This window comes from Phasianus colchicus, chromosome 4 (assembly GCF_987193195.1).
Source record: "Phasianus colchicus chromosome 4, bPhaCol1.hap1.1, whole genome shotgun sequence".
Classification (NCBI taxonomy): domain Eukaryota; kingdom Metazoa; phylum Chordata; class Aves; order Galliformes; family Phasianidae; genus Phasianus; species Phasianus colchicus.
In genome coordinates this window covers 24403939-24431424 of record NC_143439.1, presented here as the reverse complement: position 1 = coordinate 24431424, position 27486 = coordinate 24403939, and the positions used below count along the sequence as shown (strand labels likewise).

The window sequence follows — 27486 nt, the reverse complement described above, 5'->3', positions numbered from 1 at the left end:
TGCAATTCAAACCCCACAAGAATGACTTTCCTGCACCTGTATAAACAGCTTGCTTTGTTTACTTTTTTTTTTTTCTAGTAAACAGACCCATCAGTCTGGGCTATCCTTACTGACCTACTCAACACTGCAGCTACTGCTCCTCACCAAAAGGGTAGAGGGAATCATCAGTCTTCAGCCCCATTTTAGTTGTTACTGTCATAAAAACAGGCACACAAAGCATCCAGAAAGCACCTAGGAATTATTCCATTGGTACTACCAATACATACACTGCAGAGAAACAGACAGTAGGAATGACAGAGACAGAAGGCCACAAGTTTTCTCAAGTATAAAATATTTCTGATCCTGTTTTTGAGGAGCTACACACTTCGAATGAGATGCCCTGAAGCAATTGCAAAGAGCAATCTGGCGAGGCTTGGAAATGGGGACATTGCCTATCATGTTTTGGCACGCATGACTTTCTACCTTCACTACATTACACAGTAACTGCACCAGGAAAAGCAGTCAGTAATAATCTCTAGCTTTATCACTACCCCTCTAAAAGCACAATTTGTGTTTAATCAGCTGCTCTGAGGACAGATAAGGTTAATGTAATACTAATAAACATTAATACAAAGAAAGGCAGCCCTATGTAGAGAAGTCTGAGCCAACACTTTTCTGAAGTACCAGAAGTGGGCTAGTAGATTTTGTGGTTTGTAGACTGCAGTCAAACTAAGGATAAGAGTAAGCAAGTTAGAAAAAAAAAGTTGCATCAGCTAGCTAATAGCTGTTCTAAGTTAAGCCCAGAGTGCCTCTTCAGCATCCCTGGATAGCAGTGACATCTGCCCTCTGAACAATGAGGTGGCACTGAATTATTTATCTACTGACTACTGCAGAGATTACTTGAGTGCCTTTGAGTTAACTTTTACAACTTCTCATGGAGTTTTCCATCGTTAAACATAAAAAAAATGGAAAGCAGACAAACCAGCTTCTCATCTGGAGGGAATGGAGCTGCAGAAGAACTGGATCTGGAGGGCAGAAGCCACCTAACACCAACTAGCATGTTAGAGGATTCAGATATTAAATACTGAATGATTATACAACTATAACACCAGCCTTGGATGTTTAAAATGCATTTTCCTCCCATATGAGTCTAGTAATTCTATGTTGTCTCACGTTTTTATGATTTTTGGTTATAGGTATTCCTATAACACCATGTTATTCTATAGCATCATGTAGTGCACCAGGAGTTAAAGAGTTAGTGAAAAATTTACTAAAACATAATTAAGGAATAACAGTAACTCCATACTCCATAACTATTCCGAAGACCCCCCAAAAACCACAAATCAAGCAGAACACACCAAAAGCAAACAAGTCCACAAACCAAAAATAACAGTTTTTTTTAAACACAACTTTTTTTTTTTTTTTTTTTTTTTTTAGCTTCATTTAAAAATAGAAGGGACAGCAACCTTACTGCATTCAAATATTTTGAAATAGAACCATCCAGGCATTCTCTGAGCTTCTACTGCTGATAAGGAGTTGAAGAGCTTCAGTTATGCAGAACAAGTATAGAGAAATGTGTGGTGTTTTTTTTTTGTTTGTTTGTTTTGTTTTGTTGTTGTTGTTGTTTGTTTTTTGTTTTTTTTTTAAATTATGAAAACAGAAAAACCTCATTAATTACTGTTAAGGAGACAGAAGATATTCCATTTTCATTCCCAAAGAAAGGTATGTTTAGACAGCATCTTTTCAGAGACCTGTAAGAAATATAACATCTAAGATCAACAAACATTGCTTGGACTTTGAGAGGAAGCCTGCTAGGCTACCACTGCCCCCACTCCATACAGCAAGAACCACTCAACACTTAGAAACAATGACTCCAGACCATGCATGCTGAAAACAAACACTGCAGAAATCAGGCCTTAGTATGAATTATTTAGGGTATCAGTACAAAATGAATCTATCTATAGCTCTGGAAACCTAAAAAGGATGAGATTTCTGGTAATAGATTATTCAGGTAAGCCAACACGGATTTGTACATCTCTGCATGCACAAGTATAAACAAGTGTTTTACAAACCACAGATTCAAGGACTGCTGTTGGAATAAACCTATGTGAATACACCTACAACATGGAAAATCTTGAATCATAATGCTTGCAGTTTATTGGCAACCAGAATCAACTTGAATTCTTTTCATTTAAGAATGAATAGCTAAAAAATTAGATGCTCTGGTTTATGAGGAATTAGGAGTTTCAAACAGAGTATATACCACAAGTTATATTCACTACTTAGGCTAGGTGATTGCAATCATTCCCCGAGCCTCATTAGGATTCCATTTTGAATGTTATTCAAACATGAACCAGATTTGTTTTTACTTGAACAAAACCAGTAAACACAGATTATTTCAGAATGCTGAGAAGATAAGAATTAATGGTAACTGTTAAACAATTCAACAGCAGTTTTCCTTCCCACCAGAAAATGATTACAATTTTATCTGCTGTCTTTAGGAAGTTTGTTGTATTCCAGGCCAAAGCGAGTGGCATAGGCCAGCAAAACAAACAGCCTGCTATTCTGTTGGGTTTTGAAATATTTTTACTACTAGTATAGAATTTTAACTTTAAATAGTAATTCCATGGCCAACTCTAAATGTTTCCCAGAACTCAACTTTAGGTGACAAGCAGTCTTATTGTCACTAAACACATCCTGAAATCCCAATGAACTGAGATGGCATTTCTGTTTCAGATTTTCATTTGGAATAATGATAAAACAACAAAGACCAATCACATACTTAAATCCCATTTTTCTACATTCTGAACAATAGCCTTAAAGCTATATAATTTTTCCAGTTGTTATAGCAGGATGTTTATCTTGCATTATCCATTGACTATCTCCTGCAACAATTCAGGCATTCCAAGGCAAAAAAATCTTCTTACCAGAGATGATTTTTCCTTCAATATAAACATCTAAGATTTCCCTACTCTTCTGCTGTTATATAGAAAACAAAACCGGTCCCTTTCCAAACTCAGTTTTTGCATGGAATTTGCAAAGGAAAACCAAAGACCATATATGAGAAACAAATAAAATCTGTCCCTATTCAGATACACTTTGCACTGATCTGTCTTGCAAGCCCTGCTTCTATAGATAAACAAAAACAGCTCAGTAAGGTTGGTTTTTACTTAAGGCTGGGTGGTGATGGTGGACAAACAACAGAGGATTAGTTAACATAACACTGTGAGCATCTACTTCCATGAAACTGGTACAGAAATAAGACATGAAAGAGCAGACAGAAATGGCAGAAATATTGTTCAAGTGCAGCTAGAAGAGAAAAAATTGATATGGGAGATAATAGAAGAATGCAACAGAAACACATAAAGGACTCAGGAAAGTTGTTAAAGCAGCCTTAAAATAGAACTTAACTGTTTCATTCCTCTAGATATTTTTACAGCAAACACATTTTCATTTTAAAAAAGGAAAGGAGCATCCATCTCAGTACATCTTTCTGAAGCACTCTAAATATGTCACACTCAAAGTAAATAAGCAAGAACTATTAAAAAACCCACAACAAAAAAGAGAACCTGAGTTTCTCAGAGCTCAAACATCTAACTACTTGCTTGGTTCCACTCATCCCTTTATCAAAAGACAAAAGATCTTGCAAATCCTGATCCCAGTTTCCAAAGAGAACGAGGAGAAAGTTCATTTGGGTTAAAAAGAGCAGGTTATCTATCTCCATCTCTGCATACTTTCAGAATACTAGTTTCTTAGAGGTAGGACTTGAAGTTTATTTGGTTCAATAATTTGTAATAATGTAACTTTGCTAGAGTGATTTCAGAAATATAGGAACTACTGCAGCTGTTTAAATATATTTTGGTTTTAATTGCAAGATCCATTACTCAGTTTTTATCGCATTCATGAAGGCTTGAAGTTTTTCTTTTGAAGTTTCTCTGCAGACAGCAAGAAAACTATTTGATTTAGTTTTTTAAACCAAATCCTAGCTTGTTTCAAGGAGTAACCACCAGAAGCACAGAGCCTACTTTTGTCACTCTATTATACTTCTTAGTATGCAAGCTATGCACAGAAATATGCCTTACAAGATGATGAAGTCAGTTAACTAGTGGACAGTTTATGTTACAAGTGATTGATGTAAGGAAAGTAATGTGGACACGACAAGTCAGTTCACTCAGAACACTACAATATCATCTGTCACACAAGATTTCATGAAGGTAGGAACCTAGCTGAATTGTAACATGAAAATGATGCCTTCAGGATTCAAGTTTCCCAAATGAGACACTCAAGTGAACCCACTGACAGACAGGACCAGGTTCAGAAGAGGAGGGGGGCACAGTGAAAGACTGGCTCAGCATCAACATACTTCTACCTCATCACTTCTGTGATCACATTACTCACTTTGCTCCTAGGGACACGTGAGAAATGTCAATGACTGTGCAGATAGTAGTGAGCGAGAAACAAATTATCAGAAGATTAGCTTGCAAACACATACAGAGAGCATAAACATGCCACCTCTGTTTTGTATTTAATAATTGTCTTCTGCAGTTTTACAAATAGAGCATGGAAGAATAAGATGCAATGGTATTTCTCTCCTTCTCCCCGCCCCATCAATATCTCAAGCTTTTATATGTGACAAAACCTGCACAAATTTTGGGGGGACACTGGTCCAAAAATGTAACCAATAAGGGATTATGCAACTCCTAAGTCTGCCACCAAAGCTCTGCAACTATTAACAGGAGAGAACCTGAATAAAGTTTTCTAAATGTGAAGTATTTTTTATCTCTACCTAAGAAATCACTACTCAGGAATGTCATTAAATCATTTAGTAACAAGAAGCGGTCTTCTATAGTCTGAGTATGTAAATAATAAGATGGGAAGCTGGTTTAAAAGACAGAGAATATCTAAATGAATTTAGAATGATCTAAATACAGTGAAAAATTTACTATTTCCTATTTAATGAGACTGGCACTTCGTTGGCTGAGTTCTCTTAATAAGAAAGTAGCTTATTTAGATATATTCAAAGAGAAAAACCTTAGAGTGAAATAGTCCATGGGACAATTTACATACTTAGGATGTCGGATGTCTGGCAGAGATCGCTCCAGTGCTATATTGTTGCTAACAAATATGTTGAAGCCATTTTCTCTATAAGCTGAATCATCATGGTCTTCCTCTGTCAGAGGGTACGGCTTTCCATGTTCACCTTTCCCTACAATGAAACAAAACAATTATTTGTCTCAAACTGATAGCACAGGATGGACTACAAAGACAAAAATAACAGTTCAATTAGTATATTGGCTCTGGAACATATCTAATTAATTTCTTCCAACATCTTTATTGATAAACACAGGACATAAAGAATAACATCTCTGTCTGAGATGTTCCTAAGTTAGCTTTGCATAGGGTTCAGAACAGGTGCTGTGGAAGAGGCACAGAACAGCCCTCAAAAACCTTCCAGCACAGAGCTCCAGCATGCAGGATTGGCTCACAGGGATGACAAATTCCTTACTCCTAGATGAACGTCAGAACAAAACTTATGCCATCTCTGCTTCTGGAACAGAAGTTATTTTCCTTGGCCCTGTTTCCTCAGATTGGACTTGGCACGTAAGTAAAACTTTATTTTGCAGTTAAGGAAAAGAGCTTTTAATCCATTTCTTACTCTTCATCACAATTATTATTATTTTTTTTCACAGTTCCATGGGCCTCTTTTCTTTTGTTACTTCTTTTGTAGCTTCAAAAACCTAATAGAACACTTATTTAAATTGGAAGAAAAAAAAACAAACCAAAACTGTGTTTTCACTTCATGAGAAGTCTCAAAGATCTTCCTCTGTTAATTTTATGGAATTCTCAACTACATATCCACAATTCTATGAGTAAAAACAAAACTTTCACTCAACAAGCTAGATTTGCTAATGATACTGAGACAATCTAGTTGGACTCTTAAGTATAGGCAGAACAGTGAGATTAAATTTCTCTTCAACAATACTTCAAACACAATTTCAGAGAAAACTAGCTCTGAGCTGTGTCTGCCTCGGTACTTGGGCACACATCTCAATTGTGACAAGCATCTCTGCTTGAAAAATGAAGAGTTTGTCTATTAAAATTATCCACAGTTCCTAATGGTAGTTACACTATTTTGTTAAATTACTTTAAAATAAATTCATTTCAGCACAGGAGAGAGCAATGCCTGCATTTTACCTGGTTAAGATTTCTACAGTGAAATAACTAACCAATAAAGCAATACTCCTAATACTCCAAATACAAACACATAAAATAGGTAGAAGAACAAACATTACAAGTCCCTCTCAGTTCACCCAGGTTGCCTTCCTTTCAGAGACACAGCCATTTTAAAGCCATTTTATCTGTAAAAATTCAATTTGTAGATTAAGCTAAACAAAGCCTTTTTGCATCAGAATCCACTTTTCATAGTAAAACTGTGAACGAAAGGATGGTTTTGAGCGAACTGTTTTTGACTGATCTGAGAAAATGGAGCACTCAGTTATGCAGTGCTTTAGCAGGTAAAACACTTCCCTACACACACTATTTCCAAACACAGCTTCAGCATTAAGGTTTAGTGCATGCAGCATTCCAGAATAAACAGTAATGAAACCAAATGTTTTGCCCTGGGCTCCTTAAACACCCTTGTACTCCAAGGGACCAGCCAGCTGTCCTCAGTGCTTCTAGTGTCTTCACATTGTCGATTCGGTTTCAGAAAGTGGTCACTTCATTTCCCTAAAGAAACCAGCTGCTAGTTCCCTGGCAAAGGACAGGCTTTCTTTTCCAGATTTTTGTCCCCAAGTTAGTTCTCATCAACTCACTTGGCTTGCTTACCACCTACCTCAGGCAACTATACCTTTCTCTCTTCCAGTAAGAGAGTAAAGAATAAACAATAACACTGAGAGAAAATGAAAACATAAAAGTCTTTTTCTTTTCAACTATTTTTTAATCCTCTTCATTCTTACAGAGGACACAGCTCTTTATGCCTACTCATGGTCTCAAGAAGATCTGCATTCCTCTACATCTCATTGATCAGCTTATAACCTCTCTGTTCTTTCTCAGTGCACCCTCATAAAAAAAATAGCTCCTCTTACTTGAGATCTTTTTAGAAAATTAATCTGCTTCCCAGCTAGATTTGGTAAGTGACCATGGCAACTTCATCTGGTCCTCAGCTGATCAGGAGCAGCTGCAGGAGGGGATGAAAAGGAAAGCAAAGAGAGCCGGAAAAAACAGTCAGCGGTATCCTTAAAGCCTATGAATCTCTGTCAGTGGTCTAAGAATTTCAAACTGCACGCATAAAAATGTTTAAAACAGGCCATACAATCAAAGATGTAGTTGCTCATTTTCAGATTTTTTTTCAGATAAAATATTCTTTTTATCCCAAATTTTGCACAAACGTACAATTTCACTCTAAGTCTTAATGAAAACAAATGGTGTTACTTACGGGGGGGGGGGGAAGTACATTCTGAAATACTCTCTGGTTTTGCTGTTTTGTTACTAACAGGTATTTTGTCATTTTTATTTTAAGACATCTCTGAGATACATATTAACACATCCTAAAACTAATGTGATTTTTTATGATTTCATACTTAATATGGGGAAGAACTACAACATTTCGGAGTGTTACTCAGAATTCAATTATATCAGATCTGTTTTGTAGCACACTGACAATAAGCTACTGTAATTCAAACCCTGAGACAGACGTCTTAGCCCCAAGTATTTGACCCATTGCAATAAATAGATTGCTTTTGCACGTATACCGGAACTTGGGTCATAAGGTACACTAGAAGTTGTGAAGCATGACTACTCCCTGACACTAAAATATATGCCTAGAGGCATCTGGGCTTTTAATAATCCAGTGGGTATTTCTCCCAGCTTTTACTTGCCTTCTCATCTTTCAACTGCTCCTGATTAACTACAGCCAAGACAGACACCTCCCAGCTCCTGCTATGTACCAGTTGGTTAATTTTCCTAAAATGAGCTGATTTCTAATGGCTGGACTTGAAGAAGAGAAAGAAAGCGCTTGGAAGCTAAATATAAAAAAAAAAATATTATAAAATGGGGATTACTTCTGGAGAATCAGTAGGCCTGAATGGTTTTCTCTGTGCAGCAACTTGCCATATATGAGTCTTCCCAGCATTACAAATTACCCTAAGCATATTAAATTCTCTTCTGTCACTTACTTGTCTTCCTAGATTACTGAAGGCAGTTGCCTTCAATGCAAACTGGTTTGGAGATGAACTATCCCAAAGTTTAAAATGCCAGAGTCAAAAAGGAAAAAAAAAACAAAACAAAACAGTATGAGAAGAGTAACATTCTGGTGAAAAAGAGAACCAAGAGGTTTACTGTGCAAGCTACAGAATGGTACTTTCAAACTACTGTCAGAGAGAGACAAGCTGTCTTATGCTGGTTGTTCTACCTTAAGGCAAAACTGCAATTCACTATGGCCATCATGGCTATAAAGTAGTGTAGGGAACAGAAAGGGAAGCAGGCCTTAATGCAGCAAACAAGCCAGGCCTAAGACTTGCTCCTAACCCTGTCTGAGTCTGGTTTACTATTGCAGCACAAATAATCCCAGGACTTCTTGTTCATTTACTCAGATCTTGGTTTTTCAAAAGGTGAAGGAAGGAGGGGAAGAACCCTGAAGAACCAGAATTGTCTGTGCACACGTGTATTCATCCTGGGCCCCAAACTCTCTCATAGTGAAGCAGCAGGCTCCACTATGGGGCAGAAGAAGAATCAGAACAGTGCTGTTAATTCATGAAGTGCTCTCTAAACTTACTGATTGCAGAGTTCTTACACCTTGATTTTAACTTTTAGCTTGTTACCCAGTGTAAACAACACTTGGAAAATATGCTAGATATTTTTTTTTTTAATACCATGTTAGTTTTGAAGGTGACATCTCTACAATACTTAAGAGTTAAATTTAATATATACTTTTTAAAATTTAATACACCACCACAAAATTCTTATCCAGTGACTGCCAAATAAACAGAGTAAAGTAAGATAATCTAGACATCCAGAGAAAGTACTGACTTGGTCAAATACCAGATGTTCAGGAATTTTTTAGCTCCAATCAGGGATGTTACTGTCCCCTAGGAAATAACACACTCTATACCTAGCACTAATGAATTTAAGTTTTATGCTTGATAGCTTGTGATAATTGATAGTTTAAGAAAACCTCAGTAAAAGCATCTTCTGTTTATATTAAATACAGATGCAACAGAAGGAGAACAAGCCTTATTTTTCAGCAGATGGCATTAAGGGAAGCTTAGGGTGAGACAAGAAAATCAGAAACATTCTGTATCCTCAGCGCAAATGCGTAATAGCAGAGTAATGTCTCTGGATCAGCCAGGCGTGGTAATTATGTAGAGAACAGAGGTACTGCTGGCAAAATGTATAATCTGGAAATCAGTTTGAACACGTAACAAAAGAGAAGTTCAGTAGTAGTATATTCTACTATTTTGTATAATATTAAGTCTTTAAAGCAATCCAAAGGCTTTTTTTTTTTTTTTCTTTTTAACTTATTTCTGAAATTTCCTAATGCATTATGTTTGGGTTTTTTTTTGACTTTGGAAAAAGAATCTGCATAAAAAAATGAGTCAAAATTGTCCTAGGCATATACTTCAGAAGCACAGCTTTATACAATACAATTCCATCTTTTTCTATGAAGAGTTCACTTTATTTCAGTTAATAACTATAACAGATAGCCCATTCTGAACTTGGACTGCTATCATATTCTGCCTTTTTGGGGGAAAGTGAATTGCCATTTAAAGACTAATGAAATAATCCTACTTATTTTAAAGGCGTTTTTACATCATCCCTCCTCACAGATGGGGGCACAGTGTGAAGCACATCTGTTAAAATTCTGGTTAAATGATCTTGAAATGAGAGGTGATTTCATAAATCTTCTTTTTTTTGACAGTAAATGTCTCATCTACTCCTAGAGTATTTACATGTAGTAGAATTTTCAGCCTGTCCACAAATTTCTGTATTTTGAAACCTACAGAAGACATTTGTGTGAACATTTTTTTAATTATGTAAAAGTAGTTTGTGACTCAAGTCTTGTTCAGAATAGATCTTGGGGGAAAAATAATAGAAAAGGAAGCTACTTCATCAAATCACTTTGTTTTATGCTATGGAAGGCTCTGCTTGCTTTGAACAAACACTCTTGTGGTTTTACGTGTTAACATTCATTTCCACTAAAAAGCATTTCAGGTCAAGAAATGGATAAAGGAAATAGTCCACCAACATGTTAAGAGTAAGAAATTAAAACAGTACATGGCTCCCATGAAAGTAATTGCCTTCGCATGAAATAGATAATAAAATAATAAAATAATAAAATAATAAAATAATAAAATAATAAAATAATAAAATAATAAAATAATAAAATAATAAAATAATAAAATAATAAAATAATAAAATAATAAAATAATAAAATAATGTATTTTTTTCTAACCAGAAGAGTAGTGAAGCAATGGGAGAGGCAGTCAGGGGAATGGTGAAATCATAAACGGTGAAGAAAAGAACAATGCTGTGCCTCAGAGAGATCACTGATAGAACTCTGACCACTGAGTGAGGTTGGCCCCAATATTCAATTACTATGAACTCTACGAAATGTGGAGAAGGAATGAACATAAATTGCTGGAGTTATATATATATATATATATATTTTTTTTTTTTCCTCAAACTCAACAAAACTTGCATAAGAAATGGAAACATATTTACCACAATTCTCTTCTATTTTTCTCAGACTTAAGTGTATCCCATAGCTGTACAACTTCACAAGTCTAAATTACAGGAAAGCAATTTGATTGATTTTTTTTATCAATGAAAATGGGATTAAAAATGCCTATTTGTTTTATTTTCTTGGCTACTCTATCTGGTAACAGCTTGGAAAACCACTGCACTAAGATTTATAACACTGAATTATTTATTACATAAGTCTGTCAAATTCAGAGGCAATATTAAAGGCTTTTCCTTCGCGTTATAGATACAGCTATAATCAAATCTTACTTATGCAATTGGGAAAAACAAAATCCCTGCCATTTAAATCACGAGCAATACATTTTTCAGGAGAGAATAAATCATTTATTTATAAATATATAACAAAATTTATTACTGTTTCAAGATTAAACCAATATAGAAAGCAAACAAAAATTCACTCCAGTTTTCTGGTAGAAAACATTCAAATCCCAACTATTTTATTATCATTCAGACGCCAGTGGCATTTGATTTCTTTTCAAGGACCATGCAGTCCTCAGTAAGTGGTTTGGAAAAATTATTGGGCATGAGTGTAAAGCCTTGTGCTTTCACCACTGCTTTTACAGTAACATAATGGTCAGCAGGAGAAACATGAACTAAATTGCCTCTCTCTTTGGGAATGGCTTTATGCAAATAGCATCGGTTGGAAGAAAAAGACAAAGCTTCAAGTTTTGTCATTTAGTTGCCTGCTCACTTCTGCAATTGGAAAAAAAAACAACCAAAAAAACACGCAAAAAACACTGAAGAGGGATGAATACGTTCCTTAAAGTTTTGAGAGTGTCCATATCATATTGTAGTTGCATCTTTAAAGTACTGTTTGCTTAACACTAGCATGAGATAAAAATGAGAAGAGTCTATTGCTAATGTAGAAATTAGATACATGCTTATGGTGATGATGCATTTCCCCATTCCTCAACAAAAAGAAGTTCCACACAATACGATAAAGAGCATTTCCTTAAGAGGAGATCTGAGATACAAGTGGGAACCTCTGAAATAGACATATGCAGTCTTACTATGTTTGAGCACTAGTGTTTAAAAAAAAAAAAAAAAAAAAAAAAAGCCTATTCAAGTGAAAAATTACAGCTTTTTAACTGCATTAGACATAACTTTCAGATTTCCATAGACCATCTGGGCTGAGGCTGTCCCTTCATGCTAATCTAAAGATTGTAACTTCTGTGTCAGAATGCAAGAAAAAAAAAAAAAGGCTCGAGATTTTAAGATACCATGAATTGAGAGAAGCAGATTACAGTATTCTGCACTATGGGAATAGCTTTGTGTGCTCAAGCAAACAGGAACTGTTACCAGAGGACACAATGGTTTGGTGGGCATCTAAAAGTTGAGAAAAGCAGTGGCAGCAGTGAGCAGTGCAGGGAAGTAAGGCAAAGGCTGGCAAAGCAGCAGAAGCTCCAGATCACGTTACCAAGGCTCTGGCAACTTGAATCTGCTCATGTCCTACAAGGTCCTACAAGGACCAACCCCAGCAAGTAAAGGGGACTTTAATACAGAAGTCATGAACAATCAGCTGCCCTAGCTGTTTTCTTGCCAAATTGGACTGCAAAATAACCATCGCTATACTTAAGGAATTCATTACTTGTTTATCTTTAATAAAGTATTGTTTGCTGAGCCAATCAATTTGCAGGAAGAGAAAATGAGCTCTGTGCTCATGAGTTTAGCTCTCCCAGGTATCCAGGCACTCCACTGGATATTGCTCTGAATTTCAGCCTGGCACCTGCTGCTGATGTTTGCATCCTAGCAGAAAAGGCATATTACACAGCTAAGCAGAGACGGATTTTTCCAACTGTTATGATAGCATTTATATTACTCGTTTTTTTTTTTTCTTCCTTATTTTACATCCAGACAACGTGCTCCATCTTAAATATGTGCATGCTCTCAGTCAATAATTAATTCCAAAATCTTGTGGACTATACTTTCTGGACTATTAGCGTAACATACCCCTTGCCTTTTTCATTCCTTTGTAACATAAAAAAAATGCCCCCTCTGAAGTTTCAACATGCATTGCTGAGCAAAAATATAGTGCATGGGGGCAGGAAATTGCTTCCAAATACATCATGAGGTTAGCTTGTGGCACTGTCATATTTCAGCAAACAGAAAACTGGATGAACTCTGAAAAGTAAACTGTCTGAATATTTGAACGAATACTTTATAAGAATAAACATGTTTTAAAAAAATCTACAGCTTGTAATGCTTGCTTCAAATACTGCAATAGTTTGATAAGCAGAAAGACCCCTCCTTTTTCCCACTTTAATAAATCTAGATTAAAAAAAGGGGAAAAAAAAGCACACCATTTGATATGTCCAGTGTATTTAAGAAGCCACTATTTACTATGCAAGATAAGCAGCAACACATGCTGTTTTGATATGAACTGCTCAATCACTACAGCAGTGCAGCAATATCCACAGCAGCATTCTGCAGGCTGAGCTGAATCTAACACGACCCTGTAGCCAAGGGATGCACAGTACATCTTCTCTTTAGTCTAACTACTTATCACCAAATGCCACAGCCACACGAATGTGTTTTTCATTTAACACTGGGACAGACTGGCCGTAAACCAAAACGAGCCAAACCTTGTAGGCCTGAATGAGCAAGCATGTGAAAAAGAGAGATCGGTCATAAAAAGGCTTCACAAGGTAAACATTCTTCAGGTAATCTGGTTGTTTTGGTGCTTAGATAAATTAATTCATACAAAACTGTTTCAAGAATAGTATCCTAATTGTCTCTAGTGCCAGGAGATTTTCTATAATTAGTGTGTGCCCATGCAGATCTCTTAATGCAAAGTTACACTTGCACAGGCAATTTTAGGAAAATACTGAAATACGGAATGATAGGCTTTGAACAGCTGTAACTAACACAAGACATTTCCCTCCCCCTTCTTTCTTCATTCTAAAATGTATCATAAGCATGTTCTGTTCAATGCATTCCATCACAGAATAACAACAGGATATGCCACAAAACAACTCTATTATTAGGAGTTCTTTATTTTATTTTATTTTCCTTATGAATCAGTCTAAAGTAGCTCTAGAAGGTGGCTCCATGGCTATTACACAAATAAGATGGAATAGCCTGTAAAAAGGAGTTTAGCTATGCATGAGTCCATGGTGTGCAATAAAAGCGCTACCCCATTGTGTGCATACCACAGAGAAAAAAATGAGCTGTCACAGCTTCCAGCAAATTTAGATTTAGCCTCAAGACCTCTACCAGAAAAAGTGTCTGTGTCCATTCTTAAATATGGAGATATTAAATGCTTACAGATGAAGTCTAAGGCAGTCCCAGGAACAAGAACTGACTTCCAGCACCATGACTCAGTAACAAGACCATCCTATCTCCTTTTGTAAAGTTGAGAAAAGGACAAACAAGCAAGAGGAGTTTGCGAACTCAGGGCTAAGTTCCTCAAGTGGTATATCTGAATTTTGTTTCATATTCAAGTCCACAAGGATCCATAGCACTACACAACTCAGTTTCATTGTTCTCAGATAATATGAAACTGAAGCCCAGCATGCACATAACTGCCTAGCTCAAAAAAGACATGTCTGCAAAACTCAGAGGTACTAGAATTATCCTCAAGACAAGCTGCGTGATCCCATGGAACTGAATCAACATCATGCCTTTATGCTTTATTTAAAAAATAGTACATTTTTTCTAGAAGACCTAAAGTAACACTTTGCATCTTGACACTCCTTTCTCCTTTCCATGTCTTCTTTTGTCAAATCAGTCACTCTCCTCTTCTGAAAATATTGATATTACTGCAGCTGCACATACCTGGAAGCATCACACTTCTCAGTCACCGCCTTTCTCTCCTTTCACAAGACTCTACTTCTGCCGAGTTCATGAATTATGTCTTTTATCATTCATTTGGTAGTTTAAAATGAATTCTTCATTTGGTAAGAGCCTTACAACTGACAGATATTCTTGTGGTAAGGAAAACTAAACTTAAGGCTTGACCTGGCATGAGCACAGCTCTACACAGGCTTTGTCCTCCCCAGTCATTGATTCACTTGTTCATGAATATCAAGAGCCTAATTAATGTCAACTGTTTCTCACGTCTCTGACATAAATTTGACTAAACTTCCTGTACTGACTGAAATTGTGAGTCAATATACCATGGAATCAAGCAGAGACAGATGTGGATACTCAAAAAAATCACCTTCAACATGAACTGAATTCCAACTGATGAGTTTAAAACATCTTCTGTTTGAGAAAACAACACCTACAGAAGGCAACTGAGAATTTATCCCAATGCAAACATTTATACATTATTCACCAGGAACCTACATATACCCAATGAGAACATTTTCATAGAGGTTAATATGCAGAAAATTGATGTCTGGATTCAGCCCAAAAGTATTTCCTTAATTCCATTCTACTTGTTGAAGTCTGGGCTAAAAGAAAAAAATAAAAAAATATGTATTTTGTAAAACTAACCTAGCTTAAAAATTGCATATTCTTTATGAACCAATGCAGTACTTTCTCATCTATCACTGTGAGGGAAAAAAAAGTGCTGAATATTAAACAAGTCTCATATGTATACAGCTTTAACTTAGTGATTAACATGAAACAACTACCTGAAAATTTGCTCCTCCTTCAGAAAAATTTAAAAAAATACTTAAGTCTGTTATGCTGATTCATGATGTAATTATGCAATACACAGTAATTCTCAATTCTACTTTTGCATATATGAGAAAAAGCTCCTCAATAAATCCAGTCTTTGAGGAGAAGGGAGGTTATCTTTAGCAATCATGCTATGAGAACAAGCATATACACCTCTCTAGCCCTCCATAAGCACAGTAACAGAAAGGATATTAAGCAGAGATTAATTTAAGTTGTAGGCTTTGTTTCAGAAGCATTACCAGAAATACTACCTTTTAAGTTGCTGTTGTTAAGTCATCTCTACTGTAATTGTACAACTGTTTTAACTTAGAGAAAGCGATCTGCACTTTCTTTTTTTACAGTACTTTCTCAAGGATTATAATTAACTTTTAAAGTAGTTAAAAACATCAACATGTATAGCTAAAATTGAGAGAAATTATGACAGAGAAGTTAGACTGAACTAAATCCTGTCGACACTGAGGAAGACTTTCTGTATAAAATTAAATTTGGCATTTTGAAATGTTTTCAATTTTTGATGTATTAAGATAAACTTATTCTAGTTATTGAGTCTTGATTCTTTCATTTTCACTATATTTTCAGGATACCTTTTCCACATTCCACAATGCTTCTGATAAAACTAGATGTGAAGTTGACAGAAATCATTAGTAACAAGCTCGCTTCCTCTACAGTACATTCATCCTCCTGCTTATCTGTGAAAATGAATGAAATACACATGAAGTTATTGAAAGAACCTGTCCTTCAATAGGCCTTTAATGCCTGTGGGAGTTTGTGCTAAAAATAAATAAATGAATGAAAAAAGATGTCTATATGTTTCATTCAAATTTCATACAAAGCAATGAGAAACCTTCCAATTTCTTTCCCTCTCTCTTCTCCCATTTGTTTGTATCAGCCAACCAAGAAATATTTGAAAACCTGACCTGCTCTTTATCAAGGCACTCAGTCAGACAGCTGCCCTCAAGGATTCTCATTTAAGGGCCTTCTCAAAATATGGATTTGGCTCCTGAACTTAATTCTTAAAGGTAATGAGACTAAGGTTCCATCAAATATAGTCTATACTGAAATAGGCCTGCGAGCTAAAATTATAGCCAAGAATCCATCAGTATCCTTATTAGCATTGTTGGGAAGTTTATTACTATCTACTAAATAGATACAAAATGAGAAAGTGTTGTTACTTAAGCTTATGACATTGATAAGAAAAACTCCATGTAACACATTAGAATCTGCAGTAAAAGCAAACAAACAAAGAAAACAACAACAACAAAAAAGATGAGCCTTTATGAGGAAACACTGGGTGAACTGGGTCTGTTCAGCCTTGAGAAAAGAAGACTCAGGAGGGATCTGATTAATGTTTATAAGTATCTGAAGTGTGGGAGTCAAAGGGACATGGCCAACCTGTTTTCAGTGGTCTGTGGAGAAAGGACAAGGGGAAATGGCCATGAACTGGAACATAGGAAGTTCTGCACCAAAACGCAAAGAAACTTCTTCACAGTGAGGGTGACAGAGCACTAGAACAGGCTGCCCATTGAATTATGGATTCTCCTGCTCCAGAGATATTCAGGACCCATCTGGATGCCTACCTGTGCAGCCTGCTGTGGGGGACCCTGCTCTGAAGGGGAGCTGGACTCAATGATCTCTAGAGGTCCATTCAACCCCTATAATTCTGTGATAATATGATCCTAATATGATCCACATCACAGTTTATTACAAACTTCAAAACAAAATTGATGACTGTATTAGCTGGGGAAAAAGTCATTCAAATGCCATTCAGAAGTGGCAGTATGTTAGTAACTCGCTTAACTTAATAACAGCTAATTAAAATGTCAGCCCTCTAGAACTTTAAGAGCTCAAAGCTTTCACTCTTCTTTCTGAAGCACACGAAGCTTGAATTTTTTCCCAGTATAACCACTTCAACTAAAGCAAGGAAAATATATATAGAGAAAAACAAATTAACATTTTGTTTATTTAGAGATTTTTTAATTTTTGCATAATAAAATTAGATTAGTTTCTCAACTAAAAAATCCACTTTTGTGTACACTGGCAAGATAAAGTGTCACCCATAGTAATGTGGTTTCTCCTTTTGTGTGTGCGCGCGCTTCTTTTTGGCTATGGCAGTATTCCCAGAGCATTATTTGATGACTTGATGTCTATAAAGCAAATCACAGCAAAACAACCTTGTTTTTCTGCTTTTTCAAATATATTGACAGGATGTTAGACAAATCACTTCACCAGCCCAATAATCTTCCTCTGTCAGCTTGTACAGTGAAAACAGAAAGGAAAACATGGAAAGTCACCCTACATATATTTAAGTCATAAACAACACTGAGATAGCTAGACTGGACACAGAGCCTTAAAAGAAAGTTATGAAAGGAAAGTAGCTCAATTTCATTAATCTTTTTTAGTGATGATTCTATTCAACCCTATTCCTGGACTTCTGAAAGCCAACATACTCTGAAATTTTGTTAGTGAAGTCTGTTATGTACCCTGCCAAACACAAGAAAATAACTCCAGCTTTGCATTATCATGTCAAAGAGAACCACATGGGTAACATTGTAAAGCAATACATTATTCAACATCTTTGAGGAACCTTAGCAATTACAAGGTTCAGGCAAGCACCTCGTGAATTTCAAAGTGTCAACAGCTTTCTGATTTCTTGTGAAAGGCTTACTGTTATTATCATCATGATTGTTCTAGATAATAAAGTCTAAAACACACAAAGTTACTGAATGCTGTGCAGGCAATCTGTGTGTGGCACTATGTATCTTCCTAATTCCCAACTCCTTTTTATGTAGATTAGAAGGGGATTATCCTCTTTTGGGCCTTTTGACATGAATTCAGGTCAAAGAAACACCTTCTTGAAATTTTTAAAAGAAACAGTCTTTAAGGCTGGTTTACAGCAGCTTATTTTATGTCTTAAGCTTAAAAAGGTGACACAAAATCAGTAAGGAAAACCTGCCTTTTGTCATTCCTTCTGAACTGATAAGTATGACATTGATATGCTGTAATTGTCAAGTACTTGTTCCAGGTCTTTTGCCACAGCTTAGTCAGGATGCATTTCCCCCTTTCATTGAATTGGGCCTTTCACAGCAAAACAACAACTGGAAACTGAACTACAAAAGAAAGCAATGTTTCTTTGTGCCAAGATATAATTGCTCTGAACTGACAAACTTGATAATTTTAACACTTATCTCGAGACAAGTCAACTCAATTTAGATGGTCCATAGAGCTCTCCCTTCCTCCTTTCACTCAAAGATGAATCTATTCTGAAGGACTCTCAGTTATTCAATTCTTTTTCACTTCTTACTTCCAGGTAGGTTGTTTTAAACCCTTGAAATATTACACATTCACCAACACAACTTCATCACTAATACTAATTACCAGTGGATTTGCATAATACACTTATCCTCAGTCCTAAGTATAAGTTAATAAGTAGCAGCCAGGATCTGCTTCCCGGTGTTCTCTTCTGATTTTATTTTGCACTAGTTTGTTTGCTTCTCCCTGTCTCCCCTCTCATCCCCCTCTCCCCAGAAGCACTAAGAACAACATGCAAATGCAAGGGAAGAAATGGAGAAGAATCTAACTAGCATCAACCACAAGAGTTGTCCCAAATCTTTGCTTTGAGTACTGAAACCACTGCTTTCCAAAACAGTGTTATGTTTCTGGCTTCTTCTATAGCCATGCAATAGAAGGCTGCAACTGAGGTCCTGTGTGGGTTCATATTATACCCCAAATAATCTCTTAACTAGTATTGTGAAATGTCATTTCAGTGTGAGGAAGCAAGTTTGTTGTCATCCAGGAGAAAAACTTCAGCATCTGAAAAAAAAATCAAGCAAACCAACCCTGTTTTTTGCACATATGAAATTTAAACTTATGGAGATTATATCACTGAAAATATCTCAAAATCCAAACCAATACGTGAGAGTATAATAGCCTTATTTATTCTTGGTGTCTGCTTTCAAATTTATCACACAGTTGTTTGGACACACTATGGAAAACAAAGCCTGAGTGAAAAAAAAATCAGATCTTAGCCAACAGTGCTTTATATTTTACAGTGCGGGTGTTTTTTTCATATGTGAAAAACTTTATGTAATTACAGTAGATTGTAACCATCTTTTCCTTATTATGCATTCTTTATATGCAATTTCCCTTACAAGCAATGATTAACATTCAATCTGAGAATTTTTTAATCATATCAGACTTGCATTAAGATAAACTGATGAACATTTCTCCCTTTTATGAAACAATACATTGTAAACTGCAGGAAGCAAACTCATGATTAATGGTATGAACTATTAGGTTATGACAGCTTATCAGGACCTTGGCTAACACCACAGTTCCAATTATATTAGAAGTTCTCAAATTCTTTCTAATGGGATTGCAAGTTCAAAAGCCTAAATTGGATTTAGTAAATTAATTTAATGTACAGTGTTGACAGACTTCCAAATGTATAATCCCATCTGAAATACAGGATAAGTAAGTCAGTGTTTTAGTACATACTTTTTCCCCCACAACTTTGATTATATTTCTGTGCATAAGTACCACAGAACAAATCTCTTCCTACCAAGTAGGGAATTACATTTAACATTGCTATCTGTATATGCTGACTAAAAACTTTTAGAGTCACTTTGGCACTAAGTTTTCCTTTGAAAAATTATCCTGAGCTTAAGAATAGACACCATTCAAAATCAGAAGGATAACCACAGAAGTTTTGTGGAACTATTCTATCTCATTTTATTATGAAGAACATTTGAACAGAAACGATGGGAAAAAAAATTCACCAATGAATTATTGCTTTAGATCACGCAGAAGTCAGCTCTCAGGTGTTCACTACTTTATAATGATGTACAAAAGCACTCATGACTCTTCTGCCTCTATTTACATGAAACCCCAGGCATATGGAGCCTCATGCTATTACTATTTTCATCACATATACAATGCATTTCCTTTTCAGGTATTTGTTTAGAGTGTTACAGTAACTTTTTTTTAGTTTAGTTTTGTTTCCAAGTTCCAGATTCTATTAATGTAAATACACAGGAATATTTAGCCTAAGATATATTGTTCTACAATAAGACTAATCTGTGTGCACAACAAGGACAGTTACTATCAGCCTAAGTTGTCTATATGCTTCTAGGTGAGCATCACCTTATCAGAAGCTTTAATGGTTCATCCATCTCAGGTGAACTAACCTGTATGAAATGTCTGCACTGCGGCATGCAAAGGTCAAGATCTTTAAAATACTTTTCTCCAGACCAAGATAACATGGTCAAAGAGACAAAAAAGCAAAGACTACATGGGATATCGGCAGGAATTATAACTTCCATTTTTTTTCCCTTCAACTAAGTCTTCTGCATGCTATTTAAATAAATAAATAGGAGAAAAAAAAAAGACTACGCATGACTCAATAACTGCTAGGATAATGACTGGATACATTGCAGAAGTTTTTCCTCTGAGATCCTATTAACAGACAGAAGCAATATAGCTCAACAGTTAAAAAATATTGACAGCTGAATTTTAAAAGTCACTTTATTAATTCTTTAAACTATTTATCTTAAAGGTGAATTTAAAAAAAAAGTGTTTAGGGCTATAAACACAGATCCTTAGCAGTCACCATTCTTTTCTAAATTTGCCTTCAATTAATGTAAATTTTCTGTGCAATTAATCAATTTCAATCATTTTAGCACACACATGCAATTAGTCAAAATATAAGAGAAGAAAGAAACCAAGAGTATTTAAAGGGCAGATTTCTGAAATATTTCCTTTACCTAACAAGGTGAAAGAGAAACTGAATGAAAAAAAAAAAAAACTCCGCTAAGGAATTTCTGGTATGCAATCTCTCTGTGGCACTTTATGGGTTTTAATTTCACAAAAATAATGAATAAAAATTATTCAGAAATTAAGCCTTATTTGTTTTCCCAAAAATTCTCTGCTTCTCTGCTTGAAAGCTTCCATTTTTCTGTTCCTTCAATTTCCCTTCTGAAGTACTTAACCATGGGTAAGCTATCGCTCATAGTTAGAAACAGCTTTTCAGGATCAGAAATAGCACTGTACTCACATACAAGTGCTCAATCTATACTTCTCTAAATACCTAAGAATTACACACGTAAATTGTTCCTCTTAACTGAAAAGGGCTATAATTCATCATTAATGCTATTACTTGTAATTGATGGGCACACATGGCAGAGAATTTATTGATAGAATTAGATGTAATAATGGAGTAACAATGACATTGACTGATTCATTAAGACTCTGAATCTTACCCAGAGTATAAAGATAGCAGTGAAATCAACAAAATTTCTCATAGATTCTTCTGGATTACTACCTGAGGCCTTCCTGGCACTCTTGTGAATGTCATAATTTACGAGAGCATTCAGGGCATTTCAGATTCCTAGTCCTTCTTAGAAAACCAGGAAAACCAGTGGTCGTTGGCACGACAGCAGCTGTCATGCTCCTGTAGTGAAGAACTTGATAGACATCAGTCCTTCCCAGACAACCAAGGGAAACTAGGGCAATGTCTGATGAAGTAAAGAGACATGTAGATTTCGCAGCTGATAAGTGGGAATGCTAGGGGTTCCAGCATCCAGGATTTCTACTCTGTCCAGAGATCCTGGCAGCCTTGAACTGCTCTGATACCACCACTGTAGCCATAGCAGAACTAACATGCATACTAACAGTTACCTAGGTTTTTACCACAAGTTGTATTTACATTGCTAACTGCAATGTAAGAATTCTTTCATTTATACGCAAGACAATATTTACCACACGCTGAAAAGAAAAAACAGATGGAAGCATTTGATTACAGTTTTCTTAATTTTAATGTAAATTAAGCATATTCTTCATCAAGGCATGCCATAAGATGTATTCCCAGAGGAAAATAAAATAGAAATAGCATTTAGTTGAAATGCTGGTTTCTTGTCAGAAAGATGGCATGACATATCAACTCTAAACTTTCTCTGCTTAGCATGTTCTGTTCCCTCCCCTACCATTGTTACATCTGATTCACTGAATGGGCTACTTCAGAAATGGAAACACTAAAACTTCTGAGTTTTTCCTTCCTAAAGTGCCCATAAAAACCATATCACTAAGAATTAGCTTTTTTTTTTTTTTTTTTTGCCAAAGGTGAACTTCTACATTCATTTTTCTATGTTTCAATCACTGGTTTTGAAGTAATGCAAAAACATTATTCAGAGAAAAATGGAAGTGATTGGGATGTCTGAACAAAATATCTTCAATTTCACTATGCCTATTCCGTACTGATGAGCAGTATGTTAAATACAAGTCATTAAATGCTCCCTTCTGCTTTTGTGTAAATCAGGGCTTGGATAACTGGAACTAATTGGCTATCTTTCCTTTTCTAACAACAGTATAGCAATTAGCTGCTTCTGCAAATTTCCATCATGTTTCCTCTATTGATTTGTTGCACTCGCTTATCAAAACCAAAGATTCTTAGAACTTCCTTTAAAGTTTTATTTCTGCTTGGAAAGATTGAAACTATTGAAACATTATTAAAAACAAGCTCCAAATAAAACAACAAAATAGTCTGTAATAGAGAAGTACTTCTAGCACTTTTCCAACTCAGAATAAAAAAAAAAAAAAGACTAAAAATGATAGCACACAAGATATTTAATTAACTTCTCAAAATCATTCTACAAAAGTCATAGCAGTCAAAGAGTTACCAAGATTCAAGACAAAAGAGAAATTTTATATAGGGTCAACCTACAACACTGGGTAGGGGATGAAGAATTTATCTGTGTCAAAAACCATTTATTTAACTATCTGAGAAAAGCAAGAAAAGGCAAGTCCTACAAGGAGAGGCTCAGGATGTCTGGGTTGCCCTGAGGGCAAGGTCAAGTGGTAACCTCACTGGTCTCCGCAGATTCCTAAGGATGGGAAGCAGAGGGAGGCACCAGGCTCTGGGGCTCTGCTCCTGGGAAGTAATGGTTAAGGGGAGAATAACACAAAGCTACTCCATGGGAGGGTCATGGCACAGCTAGGTATAAGTGCAGAAGCTGATTGCCATTTTGTGAATCTATGCAACTGTATCAGTAAGATCATGGCAGAATTTCAGAGAAACCTGTGTGTAGCCTATTAGACCTGTTAGCAGTGCAGCCCCATATCACATGCTAATTTAGAGATTTTTACTAGGTACAGAAAAAATATGGCTACTGAACAAATTAGCTTTTGAAGAGTTACATCTCCAAAGACTGCTTTGTATTTTTGCCATTGGTAAAAAACAATACCTTACAACATTCTTAATAGAGCTAGAAAGCATTATCTCTTTTCAAGACAAGAAATCAAGACTCCGAGAAAATTAAATACCTGTGAGAAAACTGGAAATTCAAGTTAAATTTATGGACTTTCAGACTGCTGCCTTAATTACAGGCCAAACCACCCTCTTCCAGTAACTTGCAAGTATTCAGATACAGCTAGAAAAGCAGGATCATTTATCCAGAGTCTGGACAAAGAGTGGAGAGCTAAGCTCTATTCCAGCTGCATCAAAGATTTCTCTAAGGACTTCTACATACATACTGAGACTGGCTATGATGGGGGTAATTTTCTTCACAGCAGCCTGTCTGCTGTGTTTTGAATCTGTGACTACATCAGCATTGGTAACACACCAATGTTTTGACTATGTACTTGCACAACCTCAAGGCTTTTTCCAGCAAGTTGGTTAGTTTGGGCAAGAAGTTCAGAGGAGGTTCAACTGACAGCTGACCCAAAAAGATGATTATGAGTGTCATATGGATTCAGTCATAGAGGTATTTTGAGAGAGGTGTTGACTGTCATCTGACAGTTGGATCAAGACAGTGATTTATGATAGTACATTATTTTACAACAGCTAATTACTTTGAAACACTGATTATGGTGCAATTTAACAACAGTTTTCCTTCTGTCCCTTTAAATAAATTCACGTTATGCTGAATAGCAATAAATTGTATTACAAAAGAAAGATTCAAATCTGAACGTGTTCCTATGACAGAGGAACACAAATCTGCGCATATGGCCTACAACACATGAAGGTACATTAAAATTATGTTACTGAATATAACAAAGTGTCCTTCAGTTCATCTGCAAATACAATTTGCTTTTATTTCCACATCATTTTAGACTGTCAGAATGAAGTACTTTAGCGTAAGTAAGACTAAGAGGCTAGATTTCAACAATGGTAATAGGGTCATTTGTATTGTTATTCCTAATATAACTGGGATGTTCCTGACAGTTGTAAGTACTTGGCTCAGATTTTATCCACTGATTGAAAGACAATTCAGCTTCAGCTCTGTCCTGTGTTTGGAAACCAATGCTTATGCTTATATTTGGATACAGTATCACAAATGACTTCAACATGAAAAGTATTCTGTTATTAAATTTTTGCCTCTTCCTTAGCATAATTATATAGCTATCAGCATTCAATATATTATTTCTATGTTTGCTTAGTTATTTTCAGAGATATACTATTTGTCTTTGTTTTGACCCCTCAGTTCAGATTACATCCTTGTGACATGCACTAATTAAATACAGACTGTTACGATTCTTTTAACTGACTTAAAAGAAAGAATGACCATATGAGGAAAAATAAACAAATAAAACTCTTAAACTTGCTCTGAACTAAAGCATACCTGAACGCATAGCATCTTTTTGAATACTTTCATAATCGTGCCAATCCTTCCTTTTCAGTCCATCAGTCCAGGTGAACAACTGTCCATCTCCCAGCCCCAGTGGAACTGTCTGTGAAAATAACAAACAAAATAAAACCACAAATAAATACACACACACACACACACACACACACACATATATATATATGATTTCCACTATCACAAAACAATATTTATAATACACCACTAGTGGGCAAAACAGTCCATTTATCCAGTGGAAATATTGAGCATAACTCTAGTAAATGAAGCTACTCTGCTAAATACTGTGAGAAAACTACAAATTTAGTTTTTCATTTTTTCTTTTTTTAAACTACATAATTGTTACAGCTGGTGTTACAGCTGAAAAGATTATCATGGTGAAAACAGGAAAAGAAACAAACAGGGAAGGAATGCTCACCTGTACCTGAAGACCTAGGTTCACAGGAAAGACTCCACAGAGGAGGGATCTCCAGAAAGACACCCTTCCCCAGTGGCACTCAGTCCTTAAATGGGGTTTAGGAGGGGTGCAGCCAGGCTCCATCCCTTCTGATCACACAGCTGAATTGCCTTCACCTGTGCTCCCAGGGCTGACTCAGCCCTTTCCTGAGCTGATCAATCAGCGGTTCAGGCCATGACTCAACAGTTCCCATACAGTAATTAACTGAAGTACTTTGAATACATCTGTAATATTTCTAACACCAATATGCTGTGGCTGGCTGTCGAGAAGTTTATGAAAGTTAAATGGACCACTAAAACTGCACAACAGGTTGTCAGAAATGTCTCACTCTTCAATAATGAAGCACTGCTTATTTTTATTTATTTATATTTGCTTAATTCTCATTTGTACAAGGTTAGAGTTATTGTTAGTCAGCACCTTCCAGTGTTCCCCTTTAACTCTGGCGTTTTTTGATATAGCCAATGATAAGTAATTGCTGTTCACATAAGGTCAAACTCATTACCTCAGAGGAACAGAGCAAAGAGACTCTGGAAGCACCTTCAAATCCCTTTGTGGCACGAGATAATATATTAGAAAAACAAACAAACAAAAAAAACAACCCAAACCTAGCAAACAAAAAAGCTCTCCCTTTCCAGATTCCACTTTCCTGGGTCAAGCTCAACTTATGAAAAATGTGATTAAAAAAACTGCCCACAATTCTGATAAAGTAGACAATTTACTGCATCTGTGCTGAAAAAAGAAAGGAAGAAATTCATAGCTTCTTAGGAGTAACAACGTTTCTCATTCTGGTGGTTTGAATCAGAAAGCAGTGCAGAATGAAGAGCATATGTATAATGCATTCTGCAAATGTTTCTTAAGCATGTTCAAAGAATGCGTGAAAACATCTGAAAAGTAATTCTTTGGAAACAACATTTGACCAGCATTCCACTAAGAAATATTTTGAAATCTCTACAAAAATCTCACACGCATGTAGAAGCAATGCTCTGAATGTATGATACATCCTCGTGTATGGGGTACGTGAACCAAACAAACATTGGAATGATTTTTCTTACTGATTTTGCACGACTAGCAGCACAAAATGTGAAGATATTCAGTGTCACCAATGCAGTTGTCCCAGCATTTTCAGATAGAATTTCCCTTTTTAGTACAGACAAGTGTTTGACAAGGTAAGTCATGTGGATCTGGTAGCTAGGAATTCCTTAAAAAAGTAGGTCCCAGTGCCTTCAGAGTTGTGAGTAATGCCAAGAATGCTAGGCAAGGCAAAGTATCTCAAGCAAAGTATGCTAGAAATCCTGTCTGGCAAGATCCATGCGAAAAAACCTATTTTTTGTTAGCTGATATTTCTGTGCACCTCAGACAATCAGGCAAAGTGTTGTGGGCTTGGTGCTACCCAATAAATCATTGACCTACAGAGAAATATCCCTCCTATTCTGTTAGTGTGACCTACTTTTTTAGTTTTAATCTTAAAGTTAGGTAACCTATATCACAGACTACCTAAAAGCAATTCAGCCTGTTTTTACAGCTCTATTGCATCTTTTGCAGACATATTCCAAGAAAACATTCTTTTTTTCACGTATTAATATACATCAGAAGGTCACATCTGGAAGAAAAGAAGAACTGAAGATATTCTGAGATAAAACTATTTCATGTTATCAGAATATATAACCTTTTGTGGCCTTGAAATTAACTTTTTAATTTAAATAATTTTTGTGTTCAAACAATGTAAACGTTTTAATAGCAGAGAGTTTGGTTCTGAAAGTCAGAAACACAAGACAACATCGGAGCTAACAGACTTTTTCTTTGCACTTGATTCTTGTGCTCATCCTCCTAAATTAGCACTTGAAAGCACGTAACTGGTTCCTTTCAAAGTGAGGCACAGACAGACTGGCTCCAACTAAACTTCTGTCCCCTATCATTAGTAGTATAGATAGAGTGAAACTCTGGGTCCTATGAATTCAAGACTATCAGAGCTACCAAAAGCAGGATAAACTTCAATTTTCTGACCCTTTATTGCAGTTCTGGCATCTTTTCCTGAGA

At 36.0% G+C, this 27486-nt stretch overlaps 1 protein-coding gene across 3 annotated transcripts in view; it reads right to left on the bottom strand.

Annotated features, from left to right (window-relative positions):
• The window catches only part of GALNTL6 (polypeptide N-acetylgalactosaminyltransferase like 6), a 432220-nt gene that overhangs the window by 257572 nt on the left and 147162 nt on the right, over positions 1-27486 (bottom strand). For all 3 annotated transcript variants that reach the window (XM_031607482.2, XM_031607481.2, XM_090138919.1), the window contains exons 2-3: positions 24975-25083; positions 5047-5185 (exon numbers count right to left, since the gene is read on the bottom strand). In XM_031607482.2, the coding sequence (XP_031463342.2) occupies positions 5047-5185; positions 24975-25083 (248 nt within the window). The remainder of the gene's footprint in view (positions 1-5046; positions 5186-24974; positions 25084-27486) is intronic.